A 27,177-nucleotide genomic window follows, 5' to 3' on the forward strand; every position below is an offset into this window, starting at 1 on the left:
GTCCACGTTTACATCGCCATCTTCTGGTATACGTGTGTAATCATAAAGTCTTGAATTCCATTATTTTCGTCACACTTGAAAGAAACAGTTCTTAACATTCATCATGAATATCTTCATCTTCTTTCTTCATTTACTTTGTTTGATGAGGACAACTTTAGGACTTTACGTTTACGGTCATCCTGGTATTTCTATTTTTCTTCTTTTTTAAGTTCATATATAAATAGTAGCAGTAAACACCTTCTACGCCTGTTCATTTGTTATCAGACTTAATGCTGGTAATGATGGCCAGAACTCTATTCTTTTCCCATTTTTTTAAATTGCAATAAACGGACCACATTTTAACTATCATCCTAACATACGTTTTTAGCCTGTAAATTAGGGTATCTGTTCGAATAAAATTTTACGGCCGTTTTAACAAACCTTTTTATTTTCTCTCTCTCTTTCTCTCTCTCTCTCTCTCTGGAACCCTCATTTTGTTTTCTTTTAACCTCCGCATCGTAATAATTACGACATGACTATTTGGAAAGATTCGCTCATAAGTCGCCACCGACGCATACACGCATACGAATTTTGGGCCCTTAAATTTAGTAGCACATTCACTTATCTACCCCCCCCCCCCCCCGAGCTAAAACAAAAATTAGGCTTTCATAAACTCTATGAATATTTCGTATCTCAATTCAAACTATATTATATTTCGACCGTGACCTGCCATGCCATTTTTTAAAAGTTAGTTTTACTTTTTTAGTCCTGTATAAGAAAGCGAATACATTTCTTCATACTACCATTTTCAGGCCTTTAGAAAATATGCAATCAAAAGCAATAGTCCCGTTCCCTTTCTACATTTAACATGTTTTTTTTTTTTGTTTTTGAAATAAAAAAGAAATTGTAATTGTTATCTTTCCCCCTTTTGAACGTAGCGAAATGACAATAGATCTAGATATATCTTTTTAATTGTATTAGGATTTTATTTGACAGTGTTAAAAAGTACCATTACTTGTTTTCTCTCTCTCTCTCTCTATCGCTCAAAAAAAAAAAGAGTCTAGATCAGGGGTGCGCAAATTACGATTCGCGGGCCACATCCGGTCCGTCGTAGTGTTTTATGCGGCCGGCGGACACCTCAAATCAGGCGTATCCACAATACGCACATATAAAAATGTAAATATATTACAAAAGAGTTAAAATATATATATATATACATTATTGAAACATCTGATCCTTATCACTTTTAATTAAGAGGCTAAAGAAACATCGTTTCTAAAGGCCATTATAAAGGGTATAGTTAATTATTTATAAACGAAATCTATGGACCCACAAAGTCAGGCTCATCCCCTCTATTAAATGCTGATGGGACAATCCTATTGTCAGATAAGGAAGAAATCCTAAAACGCTGGGCAGAGCACTTCGAAAAGGTTCTCAATACACCTTCCATCATAAATGAAGCGGCCATAGACAGGCTACAGCAAGTACCAATAAATGAAAAAATGGATGACCCCCCTACGCTAAAGGAAACCGATCTTGCCATTCAACAGCTCGCAAGCGGAAAAGCCCCAGGAGCTGACTCCATTCCCGCAGAGGTCTACAAAAAAGGTGGATTAGCCCTGATTGAAAGACTTCATAAGCTCTTCTTAATTATGTGGGAAAAAGAGTCAATACCACAAGACTTTAAAGATGCCACAATTATTCATTTATACAAGCGAAAAGGAAACCGCCAGATCTGCGACAACCACAGAGGAATATCTCTTCTCTCTATTGCTGGGAAAATCCTTGCACTCATCCTACTAAATCGGCTCATGCAACACATAGAATATGGTCTACTACCAGAAAGCCAGTGCGGCTTCAGAAAAGAGCGTGGAACCATTGACATGATCTTTGCAGCAAGGCAGCTCCAGAAAAATGCCAAGAACAAAATGCTGACCTGTTCTCAATATATGTCGACTTAACAAAGGCATTCGACACTGTTAGAAGAGAAGGACTCTGGAAGATCATGTCAAAGTATGGCTGTCCACAAAAATTCATAACTGTCACTGCCTGTTTCTAGTTGTAGGCGTGATGACGCGAATGCCTCTGAGTGTTGTAGATACCTCTTCTGGTATTGCAGTAATGTCCTTTAATTAAATACTTTCTCATACGCACTAGATTTGCAGGTGCGTGAGAACACTAACGTACTGAACTCTCCAAGCACAAACGTTCCGAATTATTAATAAACGCTCTTATAGCAGACAAGAATTTTATTACATATAAAATATAGATCACAAAAGATATTGGCGACTTCAGCCATCACAAAATATAAACCAATAAATACTGGCTGCTCATGCCATGAAGACAAAGTAATCACATTAATAAAATATTCACAATATAAGTCCGAAGAAATCTTTCAAGTTAACACTTGCTCAAATTTGCCACCGTACATATTACAGACAGAGAAAATCATATTACAGCCACTCTCTGCTGGAGTTCTTCACTAACTGATTAACATTGCCCCTTATTTTAGAGTCCTTAAACTCATTCTCGTGCTTACCAGAACGGAATATTACGATAGGTGACTGAGTGTCACTTCATGTCACAGAGGTTCTAAAACTGGACTGTGACAATAACCATGGTGAGACTATTTCATGATGGCATGAAGGCTCGTGTCCAAGAAAGTGGATAACCATCAGAGCCCTTCGAAGTATCAAACGGAGTAAAACAAGGCTGTGTCCTAGCACCTACATTGTTCAGTATCATGTTCTCCGCTATGCTGACAGATGCATTCACAAATAGAGAAAACAACGGGATAAATATATCATACAGATTTGATGGTGGCCTATTCAATCCGAGGCGGCTTAAAGCAAAAACAAAAACAAACGCAGCAGTAATCAGAGACTTGCTATTTGCTGACGACTGTGCCCTAAATGCCTGCTCTGAAAACAATCTGCAGAGCATTGTCAGTGACTTCTCAAGAGCATGCTCAGACTTTGGCCTTACCATTAATACAAACAAGACTGAAGTCTTATATCTACCTGCTCCTGGGAACGCCTACTCGGATCCAAGCATCACTATAAATGGACAGGATATAAACGCAGTGGACAAATTCACATATCTTGGCAGCACACTCTCCAGAAATGGAAAATTCGATAGTGAAATCGACCTGCGTATTGCCAAGGCCAGTGCATCCTACGACAGACTGTCTACAAATGTCTGGAACAGACGTGGTATCACCACAAACACCAAGCTAGGGGTCTATAGAGCCGTCATCCTCCCTACATTGCTCTATGCCTCAGAAACATGGACAGTGTACAGTAAACATGCAAAGAAACTAAACCACTTCCACATGACAAGTCTGAGAAAAATACTAAATGTCAAAGGGCAAGACAAAATACCAGATACAGAAGTCCTTCGAAGAGCATTAACCTGCCTAGTGTGCGGCCGAACATTCCGGGATCACATAGGTCTCACCAGCCACATGAGGAGGCATAAAACCCCAGTGCAAAGCCCTCAGCCCTATCGATGACAAAGTGGTCATCATCGAACCACGATGGACGAACTATATATATATATAGTTAACGAAGATTATTCTAATTAGCAATATTTCGATACTTTCAGTCAAAGACACAACTTCGCATCGTATTTATTCAGTGCTACGATGAGCTATGTTGAAATTGTTGTGTAGGTTTGGAACAAGTTGTCAAGTGTTGCTAACAACTGATGAAGAAATGTAAACTCTGCCTTTCGCACCGGTATGATTACTTCAAACGCAGATGTAAGTGCATCGAGCATAGTTTCTGGATTACTTCTAATTTGAGGTGGCTGAAGATCTACCTCTACCTTTGCTGGACCACTTATGTTCGCTTTGATTTTTTTATTTAAATAAAGAACAATATCCCAACCATAAACTCTAAACGGGAAAGTTTGTGTAAAGATGCGTTAAATGTCATACATAATATTGACATTAATATCTTAGTGATCAAACGGAAATAGAAGTCTTGAACACAGGAAGTTCCGAAAAGTACTTGAAGATTTGGAAACAAAATATTCCCATGTTCGGCACCATAGTAGTATCTGCTGAAATAGCATGGGCAAAGTATTTAAAAGAATATGCAATTATTTTCCTTGAGGGACATTGAATTGACTTAATTACCATTATTTCAAATGATGAGTGGTTAACAGACTTTGTTTAATTTTTTTGTAGTGGGAAGTTATACAATTGGGTTTTTGCATATGAAATGTATGTGCATGTTAAATCTTTTCAAACAAAGCTAAAGAAGTAACACCAAAATACCTTAAAACCATAGTAATAAATTTTCAAAGCATTAGGAACAAAACAGCAGACTTAGAAATTTTATTAGAATGTGAGAAACCAGACATAATTGCAGGCACAGAAACTTGGCTACATCCTGAAATTTATAATGCAGAAATTTTCAATAGTAATTATGAAATTTTTAGAAAAGATAGGGCTGATAATCATGGAGGAGTTCTTTTTAGCAATAAAAAACACTCTTATAGCAGAAGAAATTACCTTACCTAACTCAAAAAATATAGAATCAACATTTTGTAAAATTAATAATCCCTAATAATAGGCAGCATTTACAGACCACCAAATTCTAGTTTAGAATACATGCAGGAACTATGTAATCAGATTACTACACTTAAAGAGACAAATAAAAATGCAGTTTTTTTGGATTATGGGTGATTTCAACCTACCTGATATAAATTGGAAAACACTAACCATAGATAAACACCAAAAACTTAAGGACATAAATGAGCTTTTCATAGAAACTTTACACAACCTAAGTTTAGATCAAATCATTAAAAAGCCAACTAGATTAAACAACACATTAGATCTCTTCTTAACCAACAGACCTGGATTAGTAGTTGATTATGATATTATCCCTGGTCTATCAGACCATGAGATCATAAAAATACACAGTCAGATAAAAGCAGTAGCCAATACAAAACCCAAAAGAAAAATCTTACTCTGGAATAAATGTAACCTAACACAACTACACCAAGCTGCATTAAACTTTCAACAAACATTCTTATTAGAAAAAGACATTAACCAACCAGTCGATGACCTCTGGAATTTCATTAAAAACCATCTTAAAAGCATTATAGAAAATCATATACCAACTAAATACACATCAAACAAAATAAATAAATGCTGGTTTAATAATAGACTATAGAAGCTTTGTAAACAGAAGGAAAACCTATATAGAAAATTTAAAGAAACTAATGCAGAAAGAGTTTACAAAAAGTATATAAAAATTAAACACTTAACCCAAAAAGTAAGCAGACAGCTGCAGAGTAAATACATAAACAATGTAATATCTAAAGATAACAACAAAAACCTATGGTCATACATTAAGTCTAAGAAAATGGAAACAACAGGCGTAGCGCCATTAAAAGATGAACATAACATAATACATCAGTGATGCTCAACCGTATTCGGCCGGCGGGCCATTTTAATTTCCGACACTTGTGTCGCGGGCCACGTCAACAAAAAATGTTAAAAAAAAAGGAAATTGACAATAAACCATTTTTATTAGGAAACCCGTGAACCTAGTACTTACATTTGTTCATGTGAAGTTTATCTTACACCAACTTTTAAATATCCGGCTGCATGAGATGTGCACTGAATCTAGAACTCTAGATGTTCGTCCTTGAGACGAATTACATAACATGGGTTTCAAAAGATTCATCACTGAAAACGTTGTGTCCTCACAAACAGGTGCTGTTCATTAGTGTGATCATCATTAACGCTTGTTGTCGGAGATTTAGAAAAGTTTCTTCAAGGAACAAAGATTACAAATCAATTGTCTGCATCACTTAAAATTTGTTAAGATGGGTTGTCTAGCTTTTATAAGTTGCAGCTCTGTCTGGGCACTTGGCACATTAGCCGCGAATGGATTTTTGAAACCACGAACTTTGTTCGATCTGAACACGATCACCATCACATTGACTGAACAGACTGAACAGCTTGCCACATAAATTTTGTTGGTGAATAATTTAATGAAGCCACAGAGACTTGGTAGCATTTGACACGACAATATTTCTAATAACACTTACTGTCAGCTATACTTGTGGCACCATCAGTAGTCACTCCAAGTAATTTCTCCCAAGCAAGAGAAAGATCCTCTGTGATGGTTGAAACTTCTTTGACAGGACTTCGCTAGTGGAGGTCTCATGCATGCCCCTCATAGCTAATAATTTCTCTGATTTCAAAACTGCTGTTTGAACCGAAAACAATTACCAATATTTTGAGCGGCATCAGATATGTAGGTAGACTTGTCAGCGGCAAAAGAAAACATTTCGAAATCCGATTTGTCTGTTAGTTTTGAATGGAGATATCTTTCACTAGCTTTTTAATTATTATGAGAAAGGCTGACGGCTTCAACAGCATTCTTCTTTTCAGGACTGATTTCTCCCATCATTGTTAGCAAGCACTATTTTTATGCAATTGCCGTCGGAACATGCCTTTATTTCTCTACTTACAATGTGTATAGCTCTGTAGCTAACCTTACAGCCGACTTATTTTATTGTTTGTTTTTGGTAAACATTGTCATCTGTCCTTCAGTCTAGGTGTAATCTAATAGTTGCGTCTCAAACCAAGAATGCCGCCTTATTTATTTATGTGTTGGTTTCCTAAAGGTGTTTAATGTTATAGTGTTTAAAAAGAGCCACTCTTTCTTGATATGAAAACTATGATGGCTTAGTGTCACTACCCATCCATTTACCCTAACGTAAGGAAAGATTATTTTTTTTTGTGAACAGAGGATTTTTTACACTTTGTGTCGACGTGTCGGCGGGCCGGATGGAATCACGTAACGGGCCGGATGTGGCCCGCGGGCCGTATTTTGGGCATCACTGTAATACATAATGATAATGAAACTAAAGCAAACATCCTAAACAAATACTTTGCATCAGCATTCTCAGCCCCAGGAGACAAAGACATATTACTGAATTTGAACCAAGTAGACAACATAGAAGAAATAGTAGTACAAGAAAATGGAATTCAAAAACTATTAGCCAACACCAAACCAAATAAAGCTTCTGGACCTGATGGTATTCCAGCTAGATTACTCAAAGAACTAAGTAATGAGCTAGCCCCAGTGTTCAAAATACTCTTTCAGGCTTCGCTTAACCAGGGCAGAGTACCAAAGGACTGGAAAGAAGCTAATGTCACCCCCCTATTTAAAAAAGGAGAAAAATCTGACCCAGGAAACTACAGACCAGTATCACTTACCAGCATCACATGTAAAATCCTAGAACACATAATATGTAGCAACATCATAAACCACTTAGACAAACATAATGTCCTCACACCATACCAACATGGCTTTAGGAAATATAGATCATGTGAAACACAACTAATAGGACTAATTGATGATTTCTCAAAAGGTTTAGATAATAGTGAACAAATAGATGCTATCTTACTAGATTTTTCTAAGGCTATTGATAAAGTTCACCACCATAGTTTGCTTAAAAAATTAATTAAATTAAAATATTTCGGCAGTAATGGTCCACTGTATCAGTGGATTAAAGACTTTCTGATAGGGAGAGAACAAACTGTAATAATAAATGTCTCTAAATCAACACCGATAACAGTAAACTCAGGTGTACCTCAAGGAACAGTCTTGGGTCCACTACTATTTTTAATTTACATAAATGATTTACCAAATTGCATTACTTCAGGAACAAAAGTCAGATTAGTTGCAGACGATTGCATAATATATAGAACAATAAAAACAACACAAGACACAGATATTTTACAAAGAGAATTAGATGAATTACAGAAATGGGAATCAAATAGGAGCATGTCTTTCCACCCAGGAAAATGTCAGTTGTTAAGAGTAACAAAAAAACTAAAACAAATTAATTCCACTTATCTTATTCATGGCAAACCAGTAACACAGACTAAAAACGCAAAATACCTAGGTGTTATAATAAATGAAAAACTGTCATGGAATCCACATATTGATGAAACTACAAAAAATCAAACAAAGCATTAGGATTTATTAAAAGAAATTTCTATAAATCAAATAAGAACATAAAACTAAAATGTTATTTAACCTTGGTTAGGCCAATAATAGAATATGCATCCTCTGTTTGGGACCCCTCAACTCAAGAAAACATTAAGAAACTAGAACAGACACAAAATAGAGCAGTGCGATTCATAACAAACGAATATTCACATTTGACTAGAGTAACACCTTTAGTAAAATCACTAAATTTAGAAAGCCTTCAGGACAGAAGGCTCAAAAGTAAAGTAGCAATCATACATAAAACACTGAACCATAATCTTCAAATACAAAAACAAAATTTAATAAAATACTCTGAAAGACACAAAGATAAAGGCACATTCCTCATCCCATATGCTAGGACAAATTAGTACAAATACTCCTTCTTCCCTAGTGCTATTAGAGCATGGAATGGGTTGCCTGAGCTAGCCAGGAAAACCAGTGACTTGGCAGAATTTAAGTCATTGGTTAATATGCATGACTAAATGCATGACGCGTAGGACGTAATCATCTTCTTTTTTGAAGTAACGTCTGTATTATATAAGATAAGATAAGAAGCTTTTCAATTTCTCCAGGCAAGGAAGTGAAACATGTTTTTGTCATTTTCCTCTGCTGAAAGGTGAAACTATTCCAAGAAAATTATTAAAAGAAAAAGACATATTTGGATTCCTTGATTGTGGAATTTAACAGCAAATTTTAAGACGTTAAGAACCAGTTTTCCAGACCCTTAGCTCACCATTTAGTATAGAAGCCAATTCAGCTCTAGAGGTCATAATTCAAATCAAATTATGATCTGAAAGAGAAGTTGAAGTCAGTTCTTCCAGGGACATTTTATTGGTGCAAAACTGCCCGAATCTGTATTTCCACACTTCAAAAAATAATTTGCTGCTAAATGTTCACATTATTTTGGTACACATACATCTGTAAACAACTTTTTTTTTGTAAATAAGTGTAATAACTGATCGATGTGACTGACTATAATTTGACTGCACAAGAATAACTGGTTTCTAGAGGTGCGCACCTTTGCACTAGCCTAGATGGTGGTGTGCGCATGGCAGAGTCATAACATTATATATATATATATATATATATATATATTGTTACGAATCTCCCTATCCAGTCTCGCTGCAAATTGCACCAAACGACACCACCAACTTAAAGAACTTGACAACTCGGGGCTTGAAAATAACGTAATAGTTTAATGTCAATAAATAACAGCCAATACTGTACAATTGGCAGCACGTAACACAAGACTGTACAAATATCTCTCCGCCGTATCAACTCTTGCACTGGTCTCTCTGTCTCGTCTCGGACTTGTACTAGCCGTTGTAACGAACTGTAGATCGGGAAGTTGTGACTGACTGGTCTCTGATACCTTCGCTCCTTATATAGGGTCACTGCTGGCCTTCTAGAACCGGACAGAACGTCGCTCGAACATTCTGGGTGGTCAGATGACTACATCCCTCGTGACACTCCTGAGCTCTATTCACGACGTCGATCCTTCCCGAACCATCATGTTGACACTCGTCTCGGCCGATCGTCGTAACTCGTCACGGTTGACCGCTCGGGCGATTGGCGTCGGCTGACTACACACACACACCACTACCCCCATCTGTGCCACCACCAGGTTTATAACACTGCCCCCTCCTTAGATCTGTCCGTCCCGGGCAGATCCAGCTTCACCATAGTACTTGTTGAGTCTGTCGGTGGACGACCTTCAGTTTCGACCTTGGGCTCTTCTGTATTCGATACACAACATTGTTTATTCTTTTTATCACTCGGTAGGGTCCTTCCCAGTCTTTTTGAAGCTTTGGGGACTTGCCTTTTCGTCTTTGTGGATTGTAAAGCCACACCAGATCGTTCTCCTGAAACCCAGCGGCATTGGCCCGTTTTTCGTACCTTGTCTTCACCTGGTCACTGTTGATCTTGATGTTCATTCGGGCAAGAGCGTGTGTTTTCTCCATCCGTTTTCGGAGATTTGCGACATAGACTTTTGAAGAGGCTGGCACATCTCCCGGAATCCCGAATAGCAAATCACATGGTAGTTGCAGCTCTCGGCCGAACAACATCTTTGCTGGAGTGTAACCATTGGTGCTGTGAATCTATCCTCTATATGCCATAAAGAACATTGGTATATAGGTGTCCCAGTCATCTTGACGATCATCGACGACTTTCGACAGGTGTTGTTCCAGTGTTCGGTTAAATCGTTCTACCATCCCGTCTGACTGGGGGTGAAGATGGATTGTGCGTGTCTTCTCGATGCCGAGTACCTGGCACATCTCTTGGAAGATCTTGGATTCGAAGTTTCGGCCCTGGTCGGAGTGTAACTCTATGGAAGCACCGAATCGGCTAATCCAATTTTCTACAAGTGTTTCCTCTATGGTGGTAGCTTCTTGGTTTGGTATCGCATACGCCTCAGGCCACTTAGTAAAATAGTCGATCGCCACTAGAACGTACTTGTTTCCTCTCTGGGACTCAGAAAACGGTCCGGCTACATCGATCGCTATTCTTTCGAAGGGATTACCGACGTTGTATTGCTGCATACGTCCCCTCGTTCTCCTGTGCGAGCCCTTCGCTGCAGCACAAGCGTCGCACCTTCGGCACCATTCTTCTACATCATCCCGGTAGCCGAACCAGTAAAACCACTGGCGTACTTTTTCAAAGGTCTTGTTGACACCTAAATGTGACCCACTAGAATTATTATGGATTTCTTGCAACACCTCGGCAAGAGGTGTTGCAATATAAAAAAAAGTAAATTACACACTAAAAAATCTTTGAGAGTAGCCTAAGGGGTTTTAAGTGTAAACACCCCTTTAGCGAGGTTTGAAGCGAAAAAATACCTCTTCTATAAAAATACACACTAACATTCTTTGAGCTTAGCCAAGCCAAAGGGGAGTTTTGAGTTAAAAACCCCCTCCTCCAAATGGCTTTTTTTTAGTTTAAATCCCCCTACAGAGAGTTTTGAGGTTAAAAACCAATCTTCAATATTATTCTAAAGCAAAACTACACTCACCAAATTATATGAGCGTAGCTAAATGGGGTTTTGAATTTGTTAAAAAAAAACTCCAGAGATTCTTTTAGTATAAAACTACACAACACATGATTTTGACGATAAAACTTCCCTTTTCGATATAAAATCTAAAGCAAACTACAGTCACCTAATTCCAAGGGCGTAGCCAAGAGAGGTTGCACAATTTCTACCAGTGACTGGACTCCATTAATAAAGTGCAGTGGATAGCCATCTGCCGAAATTGAAAAAGACTAAATGTAGCTCAACAAAGATTGCTTAGGCTGAATTTAGGAGTCAATTATAGAGATCGAGTCTCAATCAAGGAAATGCTATGCCGAACAGGGAGTCGACCCTATAGTGACAGAGCGTCGCATGAGGTTTGCGGGACATGTATTCCGACAAAATGAATTACGCATAATAAGAGTTGCAATGACATGGAGGCTATTACAAGGAAATCGCAAACAGGAACATCCTAGTACAACTTAACGCCACACTTTCATAGAGGTTCTCAGAGCAGGTGGGAAGAGGCTTCAGAAATTGCCATATTTTGTGGAAGCAGCTTGCCTCCCAATGAGCCGAACGGCGAGGGGGGATCTAATTCAGTAAGAATAGCACTGGTTTTGAAATAAAACTTTTAATAGCAAAATAATGCACTCTAAATACCTCAGAATATGCATTTTTTAGGCTTTCAATACCGGGAATAGTGCTTGGCGGCGGGGCTTCGCGAGTCTACGCTCCCCCAGACCCCATTACTATCGAAGGCGGGGAGTCTACAAATTTTTCACTAACTCCAGGAAGAACCTATTCTAGGGTATAATAAACGATATAAGAAAGAATGAAGAGTCAGAATGTAATAAAGATTAATTATACACACACACACATACATACATATATATATCGCGTGGGGGGGGGGGGAGAAACCCCAACCCCGTAAAAAAATCCTGGCTATACCCATGATATATATATATATATATACATATATATATATATATATAAAGAGAGAGAGAGAGAGAGAGAGAGAGATGGAGCAAAAATTATATTTGTATTTCAAAAGAACTTACATACTATTTTCAGCCTTTAATGTAAACAACTATCCTGACCCGAAGCCAATTCCTGAAACCTGCCGAAACTTTTCTGGCTATCAACTATATCGCAACAAGAATGTACAGTTGTGTTTGAAGTTTCATATGTTTGGCGCTCCTGTTTCATTCGAAACAGCTGAAAATTATTGTAAAAGTAAATGTGTTTCTTTGTTAATTTTTAGCAGCCTTCGAAATGGGACTAGCCGATTTTAGTTTTGTATGGTTTGTCCGTCCCTCCGTTCTTTCATCCCGTTTAAATCTTAGAAACTAGAAGAGAGAATGAAATTCGGATCATTCAAAGTTCTGACGCAACGGTTACTTTTTTCTTTAATAATAATAAATTTAAATTAAATATGCAAGACTCAATCCCCTCCCAAGAAAAAAAGAAGGTAAAATAAAATGACAGCATGAAACTCCATTTATGTTGCAATTGAAGAGGTTGGTTTTAAAACCTCTTCTCAATCAAAGACGCTCGACGTTAATCAAGTGGATCTTTGAGGTCAAGCAATGGGCTGAAAAGTACTAAAGCAAACTACATTAAATTCAAGTTGGGTGTTAAGGTTAAAATCGACATCAATAAAAAAAAAAACTTAAGCAAAACGACATATACTAACCCTTAAAAATGTAGAGAGGGAGAGTAGTTGAAGTTCAGCCCTTCCAAAAAAAAAAAGTAAAAACTACTAATATACACGAGCGTAAAATATTGGGGGCTGGGGTGAGGATGAGAGTTTATCCCACACCCATATAAAATATTGGGGGATGAGGATAAGAGTTTATCCCACACCCATATAAAATATTGGGGGGGGGGGTGAGGATGTGAGTTTATCCCACACCCATATAAAATATTTGTGGGTGAGGATGAGAACTTATCCCACACCCATATAAAATATTTGGGGGGTGAGGATGAGAGTTTATCCCACACCCATATAAAATATTGGGGGGGGGGTGAAGATGGGAGCTTATCCCACACCCATATAAAATATTTGGGGGGTGAGGATGAGAGCTTATCCCACACCCATATAAAATATTAATATATTAGTAAATGTAGAAGGATTTAACCAAGGAGACATGACAAACAAATAGGGCCTCTTCTGCCTTGAGCACAGCATCTTTAACAGCTCTGACTTGGGCTAAACTCGTTCTCTTCTTCCTAATGTTGACATCCTTCTCAGTCTTTGTCTATAACAGTGCGCACCTTCTCAGTCTTTGTCTATAACAGTGCGCACCTTCTCAGTCTTAGTCTATAACAGTGCGCACCTTCTCAGTCTTAGTCTATAACATTGCGTACCTTCTAAGTCTTAGTCTATAACAGTGCGTACCTTCTCAGTCTTAGTCTATAACAGTGCGTACCTTCTCAGTCTTAGTCTATAACAGTGCGTACCTTCTCAGTCTTAGTCTATAACAGTGCGCATCTTCTCAGTCTTAGTCTATAACAGTGCGCATCTTCTCAGTCTTAGTCTATAACAGTGCGCACCTTCTCAGTCTTAGTCTATAACAGTGCGCACCTTCTCAGTCTTAGTCTATAACAGTGCGCTCCTTCTCAGTCTTAGTCTATAACAGTGCGCACCTTGTCAGTATTAGTCTATAACAGTGCGCACCTTCTCAGTCTTAGTCTTTAATAGTGCGTACCTTCTCAGTCTTAGTCTATAACAGTGCGCACCTTCTCAGTCTTAGTCTCTAACAGTGCGCACGTTCTCAGTCTTAGTCTATAACAGTGCACACCTTCTCAGTCTTAGTCTATAACAGTGCGCATCTTCTCAGTCTTAGTCTATAACAGTGCGCACCTTCTCAGTCTTAGTCTATAACAGTGCGCACCTTCTCAGTCTTAGTCTATAACAGTGCGCACCTTCTCAGTCTTAGTCTATAGCAGTGCGTACCTTCTCAGTCTTAGTCTATAACAGTGCGCACCTTCTCAGTCTTAGTCTATAACAGTGCGCACCTTCTCAGTCTTAGTCTTTAACAGTGCGTACCTTCTCAATCTTAGTCTTTAACAGTGCGTACCTTCTCAATCTTAGTCTATAACAGTGCGTACCTTCTCAATCTTAGTCTTTAACAGTGCGTACCTTCTCAATCTTAGTCTATAACAGTGCGCACCTTCTCAGTCTTAGTCTTTAACAGTGCGTACCTTCTCAATCTTAGTCTATAACAGTGCGTACCTTCTCAGTCTTAGTCTATAACAGTGCGCATCTTCTCAGTCTTAGTCTATAACAGTGCGCACCTTCTCAGTCTTAGTCTATAACAGTGCGTACCTTCTCAGTCTTAGTCTATAACAGTGCGCACCTTCTCAGTCTTAGTCTATAACAGTGCGCACCTTCTCAGTCTTAGTCTATAACAGTGCGCACCTTCTCAGTCTTAGTCTATAACAGTGCGCACCTTCTCTGTCTTAGTCTATAACAGTGCGCACCTTCTCAGTCTTAGTCTATAACAGTGCGTACCTTCTCAGTCTTAGTCTATAACAGTGCACACCTTCCCAGTCTAGTCTCTAACAGTGCGCACCTTCTGCACTAGCTTGGATGGCGGTGTGCATGGCAAGGATATAACAGTATAATGAGAGAATGGAAAGTTTTAATTATATGATTATATGTAATTTATATGTCACAAAAATATATTTCATTTTATTTAGAGGAGTCAGGAACCGTAGGAGTCTTTGAACTAAAAGAGAAGCTGGAAATTCTGCAACAACAAACAAGATGTGTTTGGGTGAATTTTGTATTAAAACAAATAGCTACTAGGCTATTTTTTTTCGGATATCGTGAGTTTTTCGAAAAATACACAGACGAAAAGCATAAATTTCTTTTTTACAAAGGTAGGCAGTTTTAAACGTTGACAAAATTTTTTAAAATAAATCCAGAAATTGTAAGCGGCAGCCCGAAAAGGTGTCGGTGTTAGTTTTGTGTAATCTCTATATTCGTCTGTCAACTCGTCACGTTTAGATCGCTAAAGCTAGAAAAGTTAATGAAAATCGGCTATGTCGCAGAACGTAAAAATTATATTTGTGTCAGATGCAAATAGCTCAAATTTTTAGTAAAAGAAATTACAAAAGTCATTTCTTTATGGAAGAAGTTACGAAAGTTAATTATAACTACAAACCATAGACTTGTATATTATACTCATAGACATAAATATATAGACTGGAAAAAGGAAATAATTTCATACAATTTGAAAACGGGTATATCTGATGCTGTCGCATTTATAAATTCTGGAAAGTCGCATGATCTTCAGTTTTGAAAATTAAAAACAGACTAAACCTATTTCCTTTGTTGTTAACGGTTTCCATAACCTTATTAATGGCTGTCATCTCATCGCTTCAAATGTTTAGTTTTAGTTCTAAGCCTATAACGTCGAAGAAAATGAGCAGAGCGCGTTCTAACTCACGTAGTCCAAGGCGCCAAAGGGACATATTAGGTTAATAATCATTTATATCTAGATTAATTATAATCACCTCACTAGATCACGGTCGAGAGTTCTGAGTAGTGGACTAAGACTTAAATTTAAATGTATAAAAACTTAACTCTTAAGAAGTTAGATCTATATAGATCTATAGAGTGACAATAGAGTCTATCTAGATTCTAGTAGATCTAGTCGTAGATTGACTCTTGAGACTTAGTAGATAGATATAACCTTATAATATTATACAAGTATTGAAGTGACAATACTACAGTAGTCCGTATATAGAGGTCTAGTCTAGTCTACGGTATGCTAGGGCCCTGGGGTCGGCAACTTTTTGAGTCAAAAGAGCCACAAATTAAAATTTACCTAATTTTAAAGTTTTTAAAGAGACACATTTTCTTTCTTGCCAACAATAAATAGTACTCACACAATTAATTAAAGTAAAAAAAAGGAATATATTAATTCATATATACGTGTTTTTCACACCAAATTAGATAATATATATATGGTTTTATTAGATAATTATTTTTTCTTTCGGTAACAACAAAAGCCGTTAAACATTTACTTACAACACTAACTTGTACTTCAATAACAAACAATTGAGAACATTCAATGGCAGGTTGGCTTTGCATGGATTTAGAAAGTTTGGGTACATTAGGCTCATAACTTGTTTTTAGTTTCAAACACGAGTCTAAATTTTCATTTGTTAGTTGACTTCTTACTGTACTTTTATTTATATATGAATATAACACGTGCTTGCACGAATATGTCGATCCAAAGATAGCCAGTACTTCAAATGCCAACTTCACCTCACTGTAGCATTCTGGAAGACTATTCCATGCGTCGAATAAAGGCTAAGTGCCTCAGCTCGAGACATTTCTTTTAAAGTTGTCACATTTGTTGCGTAAAATACATACATTTCTGGACCTCCAACTTTTTCAACTTGCTTTTTGACTCTGTAAATTTTGCAATCCAAAAAGCTTTACTTTTTAAATCGATCAATTGAATTTCTAGAGATCCAGTATCAATTTCAAATGGCTCATTGTGGATTTCGATTTTGTGTTGAGAGGATTTATTATGAATGTTAGAATAGTTTTGTTGAACTGCTCAAATCTATCAAGAAATTCATATTTGATTTTTTTAAAACTGTGCCGAAGTAATTTGTGTCAAAAGTTGCACTGATTTTTATCGCGATACTGTTATAGACATTTAAATTGAAGTAAGTGATATCTTCTGCCAAAAGAATTAATTTTTCTTCAAAATAAACTAATTCTTCTAGTAAAACAGGATGGGTTTTACGTTCCTTGCAGTTTTAGATTCAGCTCATTTCCTTTCGCTGTTATATCCACCATAAAGTACAATTTTTGCAACCATTTGTCGTTCTCTTATTCAGGGTGATTAATGCTTTATTCATTTAGGAATGTATTTATTTCATTCCAGCACAAAGCAAAACGTTTCAAGCCATCGCACTTTATAGTAAAGAAGGATGTTGGTATACTGTGTCTCCATCTCGTTAAAGAGTTCTTTAAACTGAAGATGGTCAAGTGTTTTTGATAAGATGATGTTTACAATCTTGATTATCAAATGTATAACCTTAACTATTTCGGCCATTAATGTTTCAAGCGCTTCTTGGAGTATGTGAAATGTAAGAAATTCGGTGGTTTATTTGGCTCCAAGAATTGTTGTTGCTCCTTTATTTTTTCCTGTCATACTTCTAGCTCTAGCTTCTAGCTGTTTAAACGATTTTATTTAACTCGATCTTATTGTCTTCAAGGCATTTTTGCACCGCATTCTTTATCTTCCCCTCTAGTTTGTCATGAGAGTAGCAATCCTGGAAGATCTTCTTTTGGACATTGAGAAGCCATATACCTGACAAAATGGGCAACTTATACTGTGCCTTTTATTTCGTGTTCATAATAATATATACATTATATCTCCTTGATAATATATAAATTAATAGATTTTATTTTCAATTAATTAAATGATTTTCAATAGATCCAATCATGACTAGATTTCTAGACCTCTAAGTCTTGGACTAGGCTTTCTAGTCTAGAGGTAGGCTAATTTAGATTCTTTCTACATATTCTATTATATTTAGATCTAGAGTAGTATAACAAGATGGCTTCCTGGTCGTGAGGTTTGCGCGCTGGACTGTCGTTCGGATTTATCGATGGTCGAGGGTTCAAATCCTGCCCGCTCCCATCCCCCGTCGTCCTGCGGGAGGTTTGCACTAGGAAGTAAACTATCTTCAACTCTGAAGGAACATCCGAAATATGTAAAACATTTTACAAACAAGATCTAGATTATTTTTTATATTTATAATATTTATAATCTAGAGACTAGATGGCATACTGCTGCATACTAATGCTAGATCTATCATTTACTAGATTACTAGATAAAGATATATAGCCTACTTAGTAGGCTACTAGTATATAGATCTAGTGATTATCTAGTCTATGTTTAATTTTTAATGTTTAACTAAGTTAATGTTAACATTTACTATGTAGCCTAGCACCGGGCTCGGCAACGTGCGGCGCTCGAGCCACATGCGGCTCTTTGGATGTGAAGCTGCGGCTCTTTAGTTCCATACGCAAATATTATTTATTTTATCGAAACATTTTTCAGAATAGTTCTGAATCGTTTAACGAAGAATAAGCACCGATACTATCTCTCAGCCTTATACCCCCACCCCCCTCCATTACACGCGTCGTCAGTCTTCGGAAACTCTCAAATGACGCCGTCGTCGGGTGTTTCTTTGTAGGTTTTAATTCACTTTCGACGCAAGACGAAATGGCATTTTCACTACGTCCTTTGGCTGTGACGTATAATTTGTTCTTTCATGTAAATGAGTTAGAAGCCAATGATCTTCTCAAAGTTAGAAGCAATCTACAAGTAATACTAATCTGGCAAGCTTTGCGGTACCAATAGAAATTGCACAAAAAGACAAACCATTTTCAGTTGGTATGTCAAAACAGAAACCTTGAAAAAAAAAAGTCAAAGATATGCCACTATCCGCTAAAACAGTACAAGATAGAATAGCTAAAATATCTTCAAATGTAACATATTTGCAGGTGGAAGATATTCAACTTTCTTCTGCCTTATCACTTGCTAGCCTTGCGACATACAATAAAATAATTGCCTATTCTTCATTATGGGAGAACATTTCAATATAAAGACTAAAGCATTATGAATAGTTGATAGTGTTAATTTATGCTTAAGAAAGGCGTGGAAGTGTGAGTTAATAAAATGGTGGTCAAGTTTGTTGTATTAAATAATTGTTAAATTACTTTTAGGTACAAGTGGCAATAATGCTATGTAACGTTAAAATTTAGAAATCATTGTATTATATTGTTTAAAAAAAGTTATTTTGTAATTTAAGGTCTATCTGTGAAGTAAATATACTGCACTCTTTTATCATTTCTTCCAGTATATTATGTCATTTATTGAATGATATTAAAGAGCTTCCAAATAAATATGTCTTAATATGATTCTTTCCTTTTTATTTCATAATACCAGTAATAATAATAATAATCTTAATTGTCATGGAGGAAATGCATTTACTATGCTAGAAAAATATTTTATATGAAGGTCCCATAAAGAAGAGCTGTTACATTATATTCTAAAAAAATGCATTACATTTGCTTATAGCTCGAAAAAATATTTAACAAATTTTTTGCACTAAATAATTGTTAAGATAAAACTTGAATACCTGCAAATCACTAAAATACAAAATAATAAAAAATATTGTGAGAGACATACTACAAATAAGCCTATATTCTTAGATAGCAAAGGTTCAAAGCACAATGTCCCTTCTGCTAATAATGTCTGAACAGATGTTGGTGACATATTCTACTGTCTCATCCAGAGTATGCCTAATAAATTGTGTGTTAGTCACCTTGTTATTATAATCTTGTTAATTTTAAGTAGCCTCCATGGCCTTTTTTTATGAAACAGAAGTACGATGTCATAAAAAAGATTCAGTCCTCAACATTGAATTAGTGAAATTAAGTGTTTCATCAGCAGAATGTCCGAATAGGCTAAAATGAAAACAGTTTTTGAACAAAAAATGAACATTATGGTTTGATTAAATTATAGGCTCGCTTAGTGATTTTAAAAAATAGAGAAAAGATTGTAATACTTATATAGGTTATGGCTTAAATAAGTATGAATACTTTACTTTTATACTACTCATAAATGCAATATAATAAAATACACAAAATTGCCAGTCACACATTTTCGTTTCATAAAACTCTTTTATCAGTCAGTCTATATATTTATGTGTATGATTATATTAAACTGGAAACCGGAAATAAATTCTTAAACGCGACTGATCAAGTCACAGACCTATATATATATATATATATATATATTAAAAAATATTTTATGTATGTAAACTCTTTTTTTCAGCTCTAAGGGGAGTCGCCCCAATCAATATTTTCTGTCTTAGAAAAGTAATGATCTTTAGTTTTCAAAGTTTAGAAATAATACAAAATCATTTCTTGGATATTCACGCAAATATATGAATCAAAGCCATTTCCTGTTTGTTTCCATTGAGATCAAAATAACTCATGTTGATTTAAATCATCATATGTGCATTTAAATATATTGATTACCCAGATCTTTCTAGATTATGTATCTAAAAATTGCAAAATAATAATTATGAGACGAGAGTATTGTTATTTTTTATGTTCAATTACTAGATCTAGATCTAAAAATTAAATTATATTTTACATAGGTTATGGTTAAAAAAAAAACTTTACTTCTTATAACTACTTTACAAAAGAACTCCTTGATCCAACTTTTTAAAAACAAATTTCACCACAAATCTCCATGTCCAGTCTAGCTTAGTATAGAGTTTATAAGTCTATGCCAAAAACTTATATATACAACAATAAATATAGGTATTTGCGCTCTATTTACGATTTATTTAGGTTGGTGCTGTTTTACTATTACACACCTAATATCAGAATTTAGAAAACCCAGGTTCGTTTCTTGTGTAAAACTATTCGCTAACGCCGTATAAATCTAAATTTCATCTCTAGGTTGGTATAATGAAATATATTTATATTAAAATCTAATACAATACATAATTTCTGTATGAATGCGTTGGTAATTTTATAGATCTAGAGCTACATATTATAAATGAGATTAGTAGATTTATGTTAATTAATTAGGTTCTGCGTATACCTTTCATGCCATTCACGGTTCTGCGTATACCGTAGGCGTAGTCATATCACCACATGGGCACATGTGATTCGTAAAACATTCAAATAAATAGTAAACACTGCAATCATCATTAATCTTCGGAATCAATTATATTGTCTTTAAGTAGACTTTATATCTAGATCTACATATCAGATCGAATTAAGTTTAAAAATCTAGATTCTATCTTGAGACTAGATTATCGCTAGTCTTGATCTAGCTCTGACTAAAGTTTATTAATTATGATATGCCTACATCTACTATCTAGATTATGCTATATAGAATCTACATCTAGATCTAGAACAATTCTATAGCTAGTCTATATCAGACTCAGTAGATCTACTATCTATACAATATTGAATATAATTCTACTTATAGATCTACTTTTCAACGCCAAGACCCAATATACCAATATAATAATAATAAGGTTTGTCATCGAATCCAAAGATTAATGAGAAATGAAATATTTCCCGTCGATACGCAGCCCCAGCTGTGATCTACATATTTTCCGACAACAAGGGCAAGCATTGTCCGCCTATGGTCGATTAAGATTTTCTTTTCGCTGTCTGCGTCTGTCCTCGGTAGCAGATTTCCTTTTGATCTCAAATTTGCATCCCACGGCCTTTGTGAGTGACCTCTAGCTGTCTGTCTCGTTCTGAGACCGCATGCAACTAGGTGCTCTCTTCTATGTCTGCTATGGCAAGTAAGCGCCTAAGCTGGTCTTTAAAGCGTTTCCGTTGGGCACCTCTGTTACGTCGACCACTTTTTAGCTCACCAAAAAAGACTGGTTTTGGTATACGCTCGTCCCCCATACGAGATAAGTGCCAAGCCCAGCGTAACTGTCGGACCATAAGAAGTCCATCTATACTAGTCTATACAGTCCATACCGGCGTTCGCTAGGACATCGCTGTTTTTAGTGCTGTCATGCTACCGTATGTCCATGATGGAGCTCAAGCATTTTTGGTGAAAGCGTTTAAGTAGTCTTTTTGTTTTCTGCATAATACCCATCTCTCGAATCCATATAGAAGGTTTAGAGAACCACTGCTTGGTAAACACACAGGCGGAGCGACCTATTACGCCAACTCAATCCTGGAGGCGTCCAAAAGCACTACTGGCCATGGCCAGACGCTTATCAACTTCCTTGAAAGCGAGGTGCCATTCAATACTATGCTTCCTAGATATGTGAAGTAGTCTACAACGTTAAGGGGACGTCCATTTACGGGGATCTTTTGAACTGTGTAGGCTTTATTGAATCACTTCTAGAACATGACATCTGCTTTCCTGAGGTTTATAGATAAAGAGGCTGCATTCGTTGACCGCGATCTGGAGATCATGATCATTGTTGGCTAGCAGGGCGCAATCATCGGCATAGAGAAGCTCCGTTATGACTATTTCTTTTGTTTTTGTATGGGATAGTAGGCGTTGAAGATTGAACACATTGCCGTCCGAACGAAACCTGATGTCGATGCCTCTGTGCAATCACCCCCTCATTTGACCCAGCATTACGAAAAAGAAGATAGCGAATAGAGTAGGAGCAAGTACACAGCCCTGATTAACGCCCTTTTCTATTTGGAAATGATCGACAGGTCACCATTGTGTCTAATCTGGCCTTTTTGTCCCACATGAAACTGCTTGAAAATGGATAGGAACGTAGGTTGGCATCCGAGCCTGGCAAAATCCTAAATAAAACATCCCAGATGTCCGTGTCGAAAACCTTTGTGAGGTTCACAAAGGTAGCGTATAGGTTTATATAGTATAATAGGCTTAAATCTAGTATATATTCAAGAAATAGATCTATACTGACATCTATAAAAAGTTCATGTATATATTCACATGCGATTTTTGTATATTTATAAGCTTAGCATTATTTTGGTCCACTGTGTCACAACGGCTGATAAGAGAAATCAGCCGAAAAAACGACACGTTAACTCAAGAAAACACTATGTGAGCGTGCGACCCCAGGTCTATTTGTTATCTATTTTTATCTGTATTTCGATCTGTTTACTTTATATAGGCCAGGCTAGAATAATTTAATTTAGTGTCTTTTCTTCTTGCATAGGTCAGTGCTGTGTGTTTGTAGTTTCCGCTATTTATAACTTCTGCTAGTTTTAGTCTTTTTCTGTTATTTGTGTTTTACTCGTAGAGGAAAAGTAGTTTTAAAAATAGTTAACTAGCCTTAAAGTTGTTGGCATTGTTTCCATTTCTTTGTCCCTGATTAGTTCTATGTATTTTTGTCTTTAGCGCTTAGGTTAGGTTAGTAGTTATTTTCTAATTTCAGTCTAAGTGTAAGTCTAGAAGCTGTATAGGGTCCCTGTATGAGTTTAGAATAGAAATATCTTTCTTCTTCCTTTTTATTTTTTTGTAAGATTTAATTTTTAAGATTCTCTTTTTATGCTGTTTAATTTGGTATATAATGTGGTGTAGTCTGTGTCTTTAGTAATTTTCTAGATTTTATTATAGCGTACGGCTAGGTACAAATTAGGGAAATCAGTAGTCCAGTTTAGTTTTAGATAATTAGCGTGACGTCATGCTCTCCGATATGTTCGCGCTGACCAGTTATAGCTAGCTCCGGAACCACGTTGAGCTCTTTTTTGTCTTGACCAGTGGTCAGTGCTGACAGTGGTGCCGGTGTAGAGCTAATTGTGTGTAGTGTAATTTCAGCTGGGACCGCCTGTAAGTTGAAAAATGTTTTTATTTCTTTTTCTTTTTATTTTATTAGCTTAGATTTATATTGATTATTTCTAGATTAATTGTTATAATCTAGATTAGGATGGATTGGGGCCGCACCCCAGTTCTGTCTAATTTCATTGGCCATTTTCTAGACTGTGCCGGAAACTCATTAACCGGGGTGGCTTAACCTGCAGCCATCTTGAATTAATACATATACATTTTTTCTTTATTTCTTTATTTTATTTGTAGATATTATATTATATTCTTATGTATGTTTATTTTTATTAGTGATTTTTTTGGTAGTTTCTGAAGCGTAGTTGGCAGATAATATTATTTTTAATTTTGTTGTACTTTTATGTACAAGATGGCGGCTGGCATAAGCCGGCTCATTAACCTAGATCTAAGGTGTATTGTTGTGACTTTTATCTGATGTTATCTAGATCTGTTTATTGTCTACCCAGCCTGCATCTTTGTTCTTGTTCTCCAACTTGAATGCATAGTTTCGTAGACTTTGAAAATTTATCTGGGGATGTTGCGCTATGAACCTAAACAGCTCTCTGCGAAGTTCTGGATCTCTGACTCCATAGGCATATTGGTCCCTCAATCTTTCCTCCTTGAAGCAATCTATTCCTTCTCTTTTTTCTTGTCATGGCCGTTGTGAATTCCTTAAATAGTCGGTGAGAAAATTCAAGCAGTGACTCACTTCTTCTTTGCTGCGACATCAGAAATGTAATCTCTGCCTCTCGCACCGGTATGATTACTTCAAACGCAGATGTAAGTGCATTGAGCATAGCTTCTGGATTACTTCTTATTTGAGGTGGCTGAAGATCTACCTCCACCTTTGCTGGACCACTTATGTTCGCAAGAATGGTTGTTGTCTTCACTTGAAGCGAGAGGTAAGGCCGGAGCTCCCATAGATCTCTTATTTCTTTGACGAAATCTTCAATTGAAACCTCATTATTCCTGCCATCCCCACTGAACTGTCTCATTTTCTTAGCAGGTTCTATGATGAAGTGTGGACGTTGACAGGCCAGTTTTAATGCTTCAAGTTCAGCTTGTAGTTGAGTCAACAGATCAACAGGGACACGCTCCATGCCCTCCGGCTCTCCTCCACTGCAAGTGGGACCCACTTCTCTCCCATTAAATGCATTAAATGTCTTCTGATCCAAAGTGTTGTCTCCCTTCGTGACCCCACTAGTGCTACCAAGTTTCTGTGGTGGGTTTGGCACAGCAAGACCTGCAGCCATACGTAAACACATGGTGTAGAACCAGGCACAAACAGAGGGTGGAGACGAAGTAGGTCCAGTAACGTACAGACACTACAGTGACAAGAGATGCCGGTAGAATGGACAATGCCTACGTTGTTCTGCCTTTTTACGCGCGGACACAAGGCGCCATCTAGGGGCAAGGGTCACGTGGATATCGGGGTGGCCGGTGTGGCCTGAAAAAGTATCCACTCCACTACATATATACATATCTTTACTAAGAGAATTCTAGACAATTCTAATACCGTTGATTAAATTTTTGGGATGGTATCATATGAAAATTAGATGTACCAAAGCCTTGTGAAAAGATTTTCGAACCATACTTTGGTATTAGGAAGTAGTTTTTCTTAAATGTCGAAACATAAAGTTAAAGATAATTCGATATTGTAACGTTTTATCTAGAAAAATATTTCGATCATTCAAGCAAAAAAATAACGCATGGAACTCCATGCCGGACATTTATTTTTATACAACATAACTTATCCTTCACTGCAGAATCTGTTTCTCCCTTTTTTAGTGGCCCCCGTGAGGGGAAAAGCCGTTATTAGGTTTGGGCAAAATGTCTGTTACACTCAGATCTCTAAAACTAACCATGCGTTATGGCTTGCAAAGTTTAGGTACAACGGTTACTTTTTAAAAAAAAAAAAAGCAAACCGTTTTGTTTTGAAAATTAATTATTCAACCGATTTTTTCATAAAAATTCACCATTTCTAAAACAATGCATATGTGTCATGGAGATATATTACAATATATTAATAAAGAAAGATTTTTTTTTTTGTATTTTCAGTATCACTAAGTCAAATATATTTATATGTTGTACAAGAAATGTTCACAACAAATAAAAGTATTAGTTAACTGTGTTTTTTCCTGGTCGAATAGCTGCTAAAATTAAAATTAAACATTTATATTTGTTTAAAAAGGCTAAGTATGCATTTTGTATGTAAATATCACACACATTTTTTTTTAATTAATTCTTTTATTCAGCAATGCTCGTACAGTAAGCGTGACGGCAGCTGACTAGTACTTGAATTAATGCCCTCAAAAATTTTTAAATAATTAAGATTTTATTATTTTTTTAGTGTCTCCGTCAGGGTAAAAGCTGATAACTGTTGTGCGTTTTAATCCGTCGGTAACGTTTGGATCGCCAAAAAAAAAGTCAAAAGCATTGCAATAAATTTAGTATCTATAATAGGTTGTTTCGGGTGTTTTTGTAAAAGGTAAATTAATTCCAACGAATGTTTGGTATTGCTCTTCTAACCTATATTACATTAATTTTCTTGTTTAAACCTCCTGAAATTTGTGATAAAAATAAGTTGTTCTTGATTTTTTAAATAAATAACAATATTTTTAACAGATTATCCGAATCACCCTCTCTACAGTAAATTGGCTGACATGCGTTCAAAAGGAGCTGGTTGTGGTCTTTACCATCCTAGTTACAGGCTGCTTTCAATGGACAACTGTCTTCACCCTGGTTTATACGAACCAACTTGTGCTTTCGGTGTTGTCTGTGAACAGTGGGAATATATAAGAGACAATCTTTAAGAAAATTCAACTTTCAAAAATAAAATAAAAAGACCCTTTTATGTTTGCGTTTTAATCCTGAAAAAGATTAAAATCAGTTTCACGATAATCAAGTGTTTTTTTAATGCACTCGAACGTTTTAATTAGATATTTGTTACTCGTACATGCTCTTATTTAATGTTTAGTTTGACTGGACCTCATTTACGATCGAACCTAAACCGAAACCTAACTTTAAAACGGCTTGATGCAAGCCAAACGAACAATCTCTATCCTAAACAAAGTTATAAAGATAGTTTGTGTGGAAACACAAACTCAAAATTGGCCCCCGAAGTGTTCCACCCATGCAGGTAAAAAGGCAGGTTTTAATATTTTCAGAAAGAACATCAGAATTAAATTCTATAGAGAAGATAGAGAAGAATGGAGAAAGAAGGTTGACAGATATTGTGTGGTGCCCAGCGGCCCAGCAGACCAAAGGATAGGTGAAAGTGAATGTGAAGTTAAATGTGAACCTAGCCTAACTGATGTCTTATAATTAATATCTAATTGATTATTTTGTAAATAGTCAATCTCATAGACATAAATTATATCTAGACTGGAAACCAGAAATAAATTATTAAGACTAAGACTAAGACTGCTTTATTGATCCTTACGGAAATTTGTTGTGATTACAAGGACTCTTTTCTCATATAAAGACAACACAGCAGAAAAATACACATAAATACAACAGACACAACTTAAAGAGTTCATTCAGCGACTACACACAGGTATCTTGGTGCATTTCATGTTCCCTGATCAATGAGTGGCGGTGATAGAGTCTGACCGAGTGAGGTACGAACGAGTTTTTGTACCGCTCCGTTCTTGTTTTGATTGACAGCAGTCCCCCACTTCGCGACGACCTGACGTAGTTTTGATTGAGCGGGTGGCCGTTATCTTCCAAGATTTTTTTGACTTTTCTTAGGCACTTTTGTTCAAAAAGCTCCTTTAAATGTGGTAATGTTGTGAGTGTTATTTTTTATGCTTTTTTAATGATGTTTTCTAGACGT

The 27,177-nt window shown here is 36.4% G+C and overlaps 1 protein-coding gene across 3 annotated transcripts; it reads left to right on the forward strand.

The window, feature by feature from the left end:
* On the forward strand, positions 1 to 26,243 carry LOC129925310 (uncharacterized). 3 transcript variants are annotated; one of them, XM_056024904.1, is made up of 4 exons: positions 1 to 182; positions 12,079 to 12,240; positions 14,710 to 14,892; positions 25,968 to 26,243. In XM_056024904.1, the coding sequence occupies exons 1-4, from the start codon at positions 104 to 106 to the stop codon at positions 26,153 to 26,155; spliced, it is 612 nt and encodes a 203-aa protein (XP_055880879.1). In that variant the 5' UTR covers positions 1 to 103; the 3' UTR covers positions 26,156 to 26,243. The 3 variants fall into 3 exon arrangements, with proteins under 3 accessions (XP_055880879.1, XP_055880880.1, XP_055880881.1); XM_056024905.1 differs by having other exon boundaries at positions 25,993 to 26,243; XM_056024906.1 differs by having other exon boundaries at positions 14,710 to 14,786.
* Positions 26,244 to 27,177: the final 934 nt, after the last annotated feature.

This window comes from Biomphalaria glabrata, chromosome 3 (genome assembly GCF_947242115.1).
Source record: "Biomphalaria glabrata chromosome 3, xgBioGlab47.1, whole genome shotgun sequence".
NCBI classification, from domain to species: Eukaryota; Metazoa; Mollusca; class Gastropoda; family Planorbidae; genus Biomphalaria; species Biomphalaria glabrata.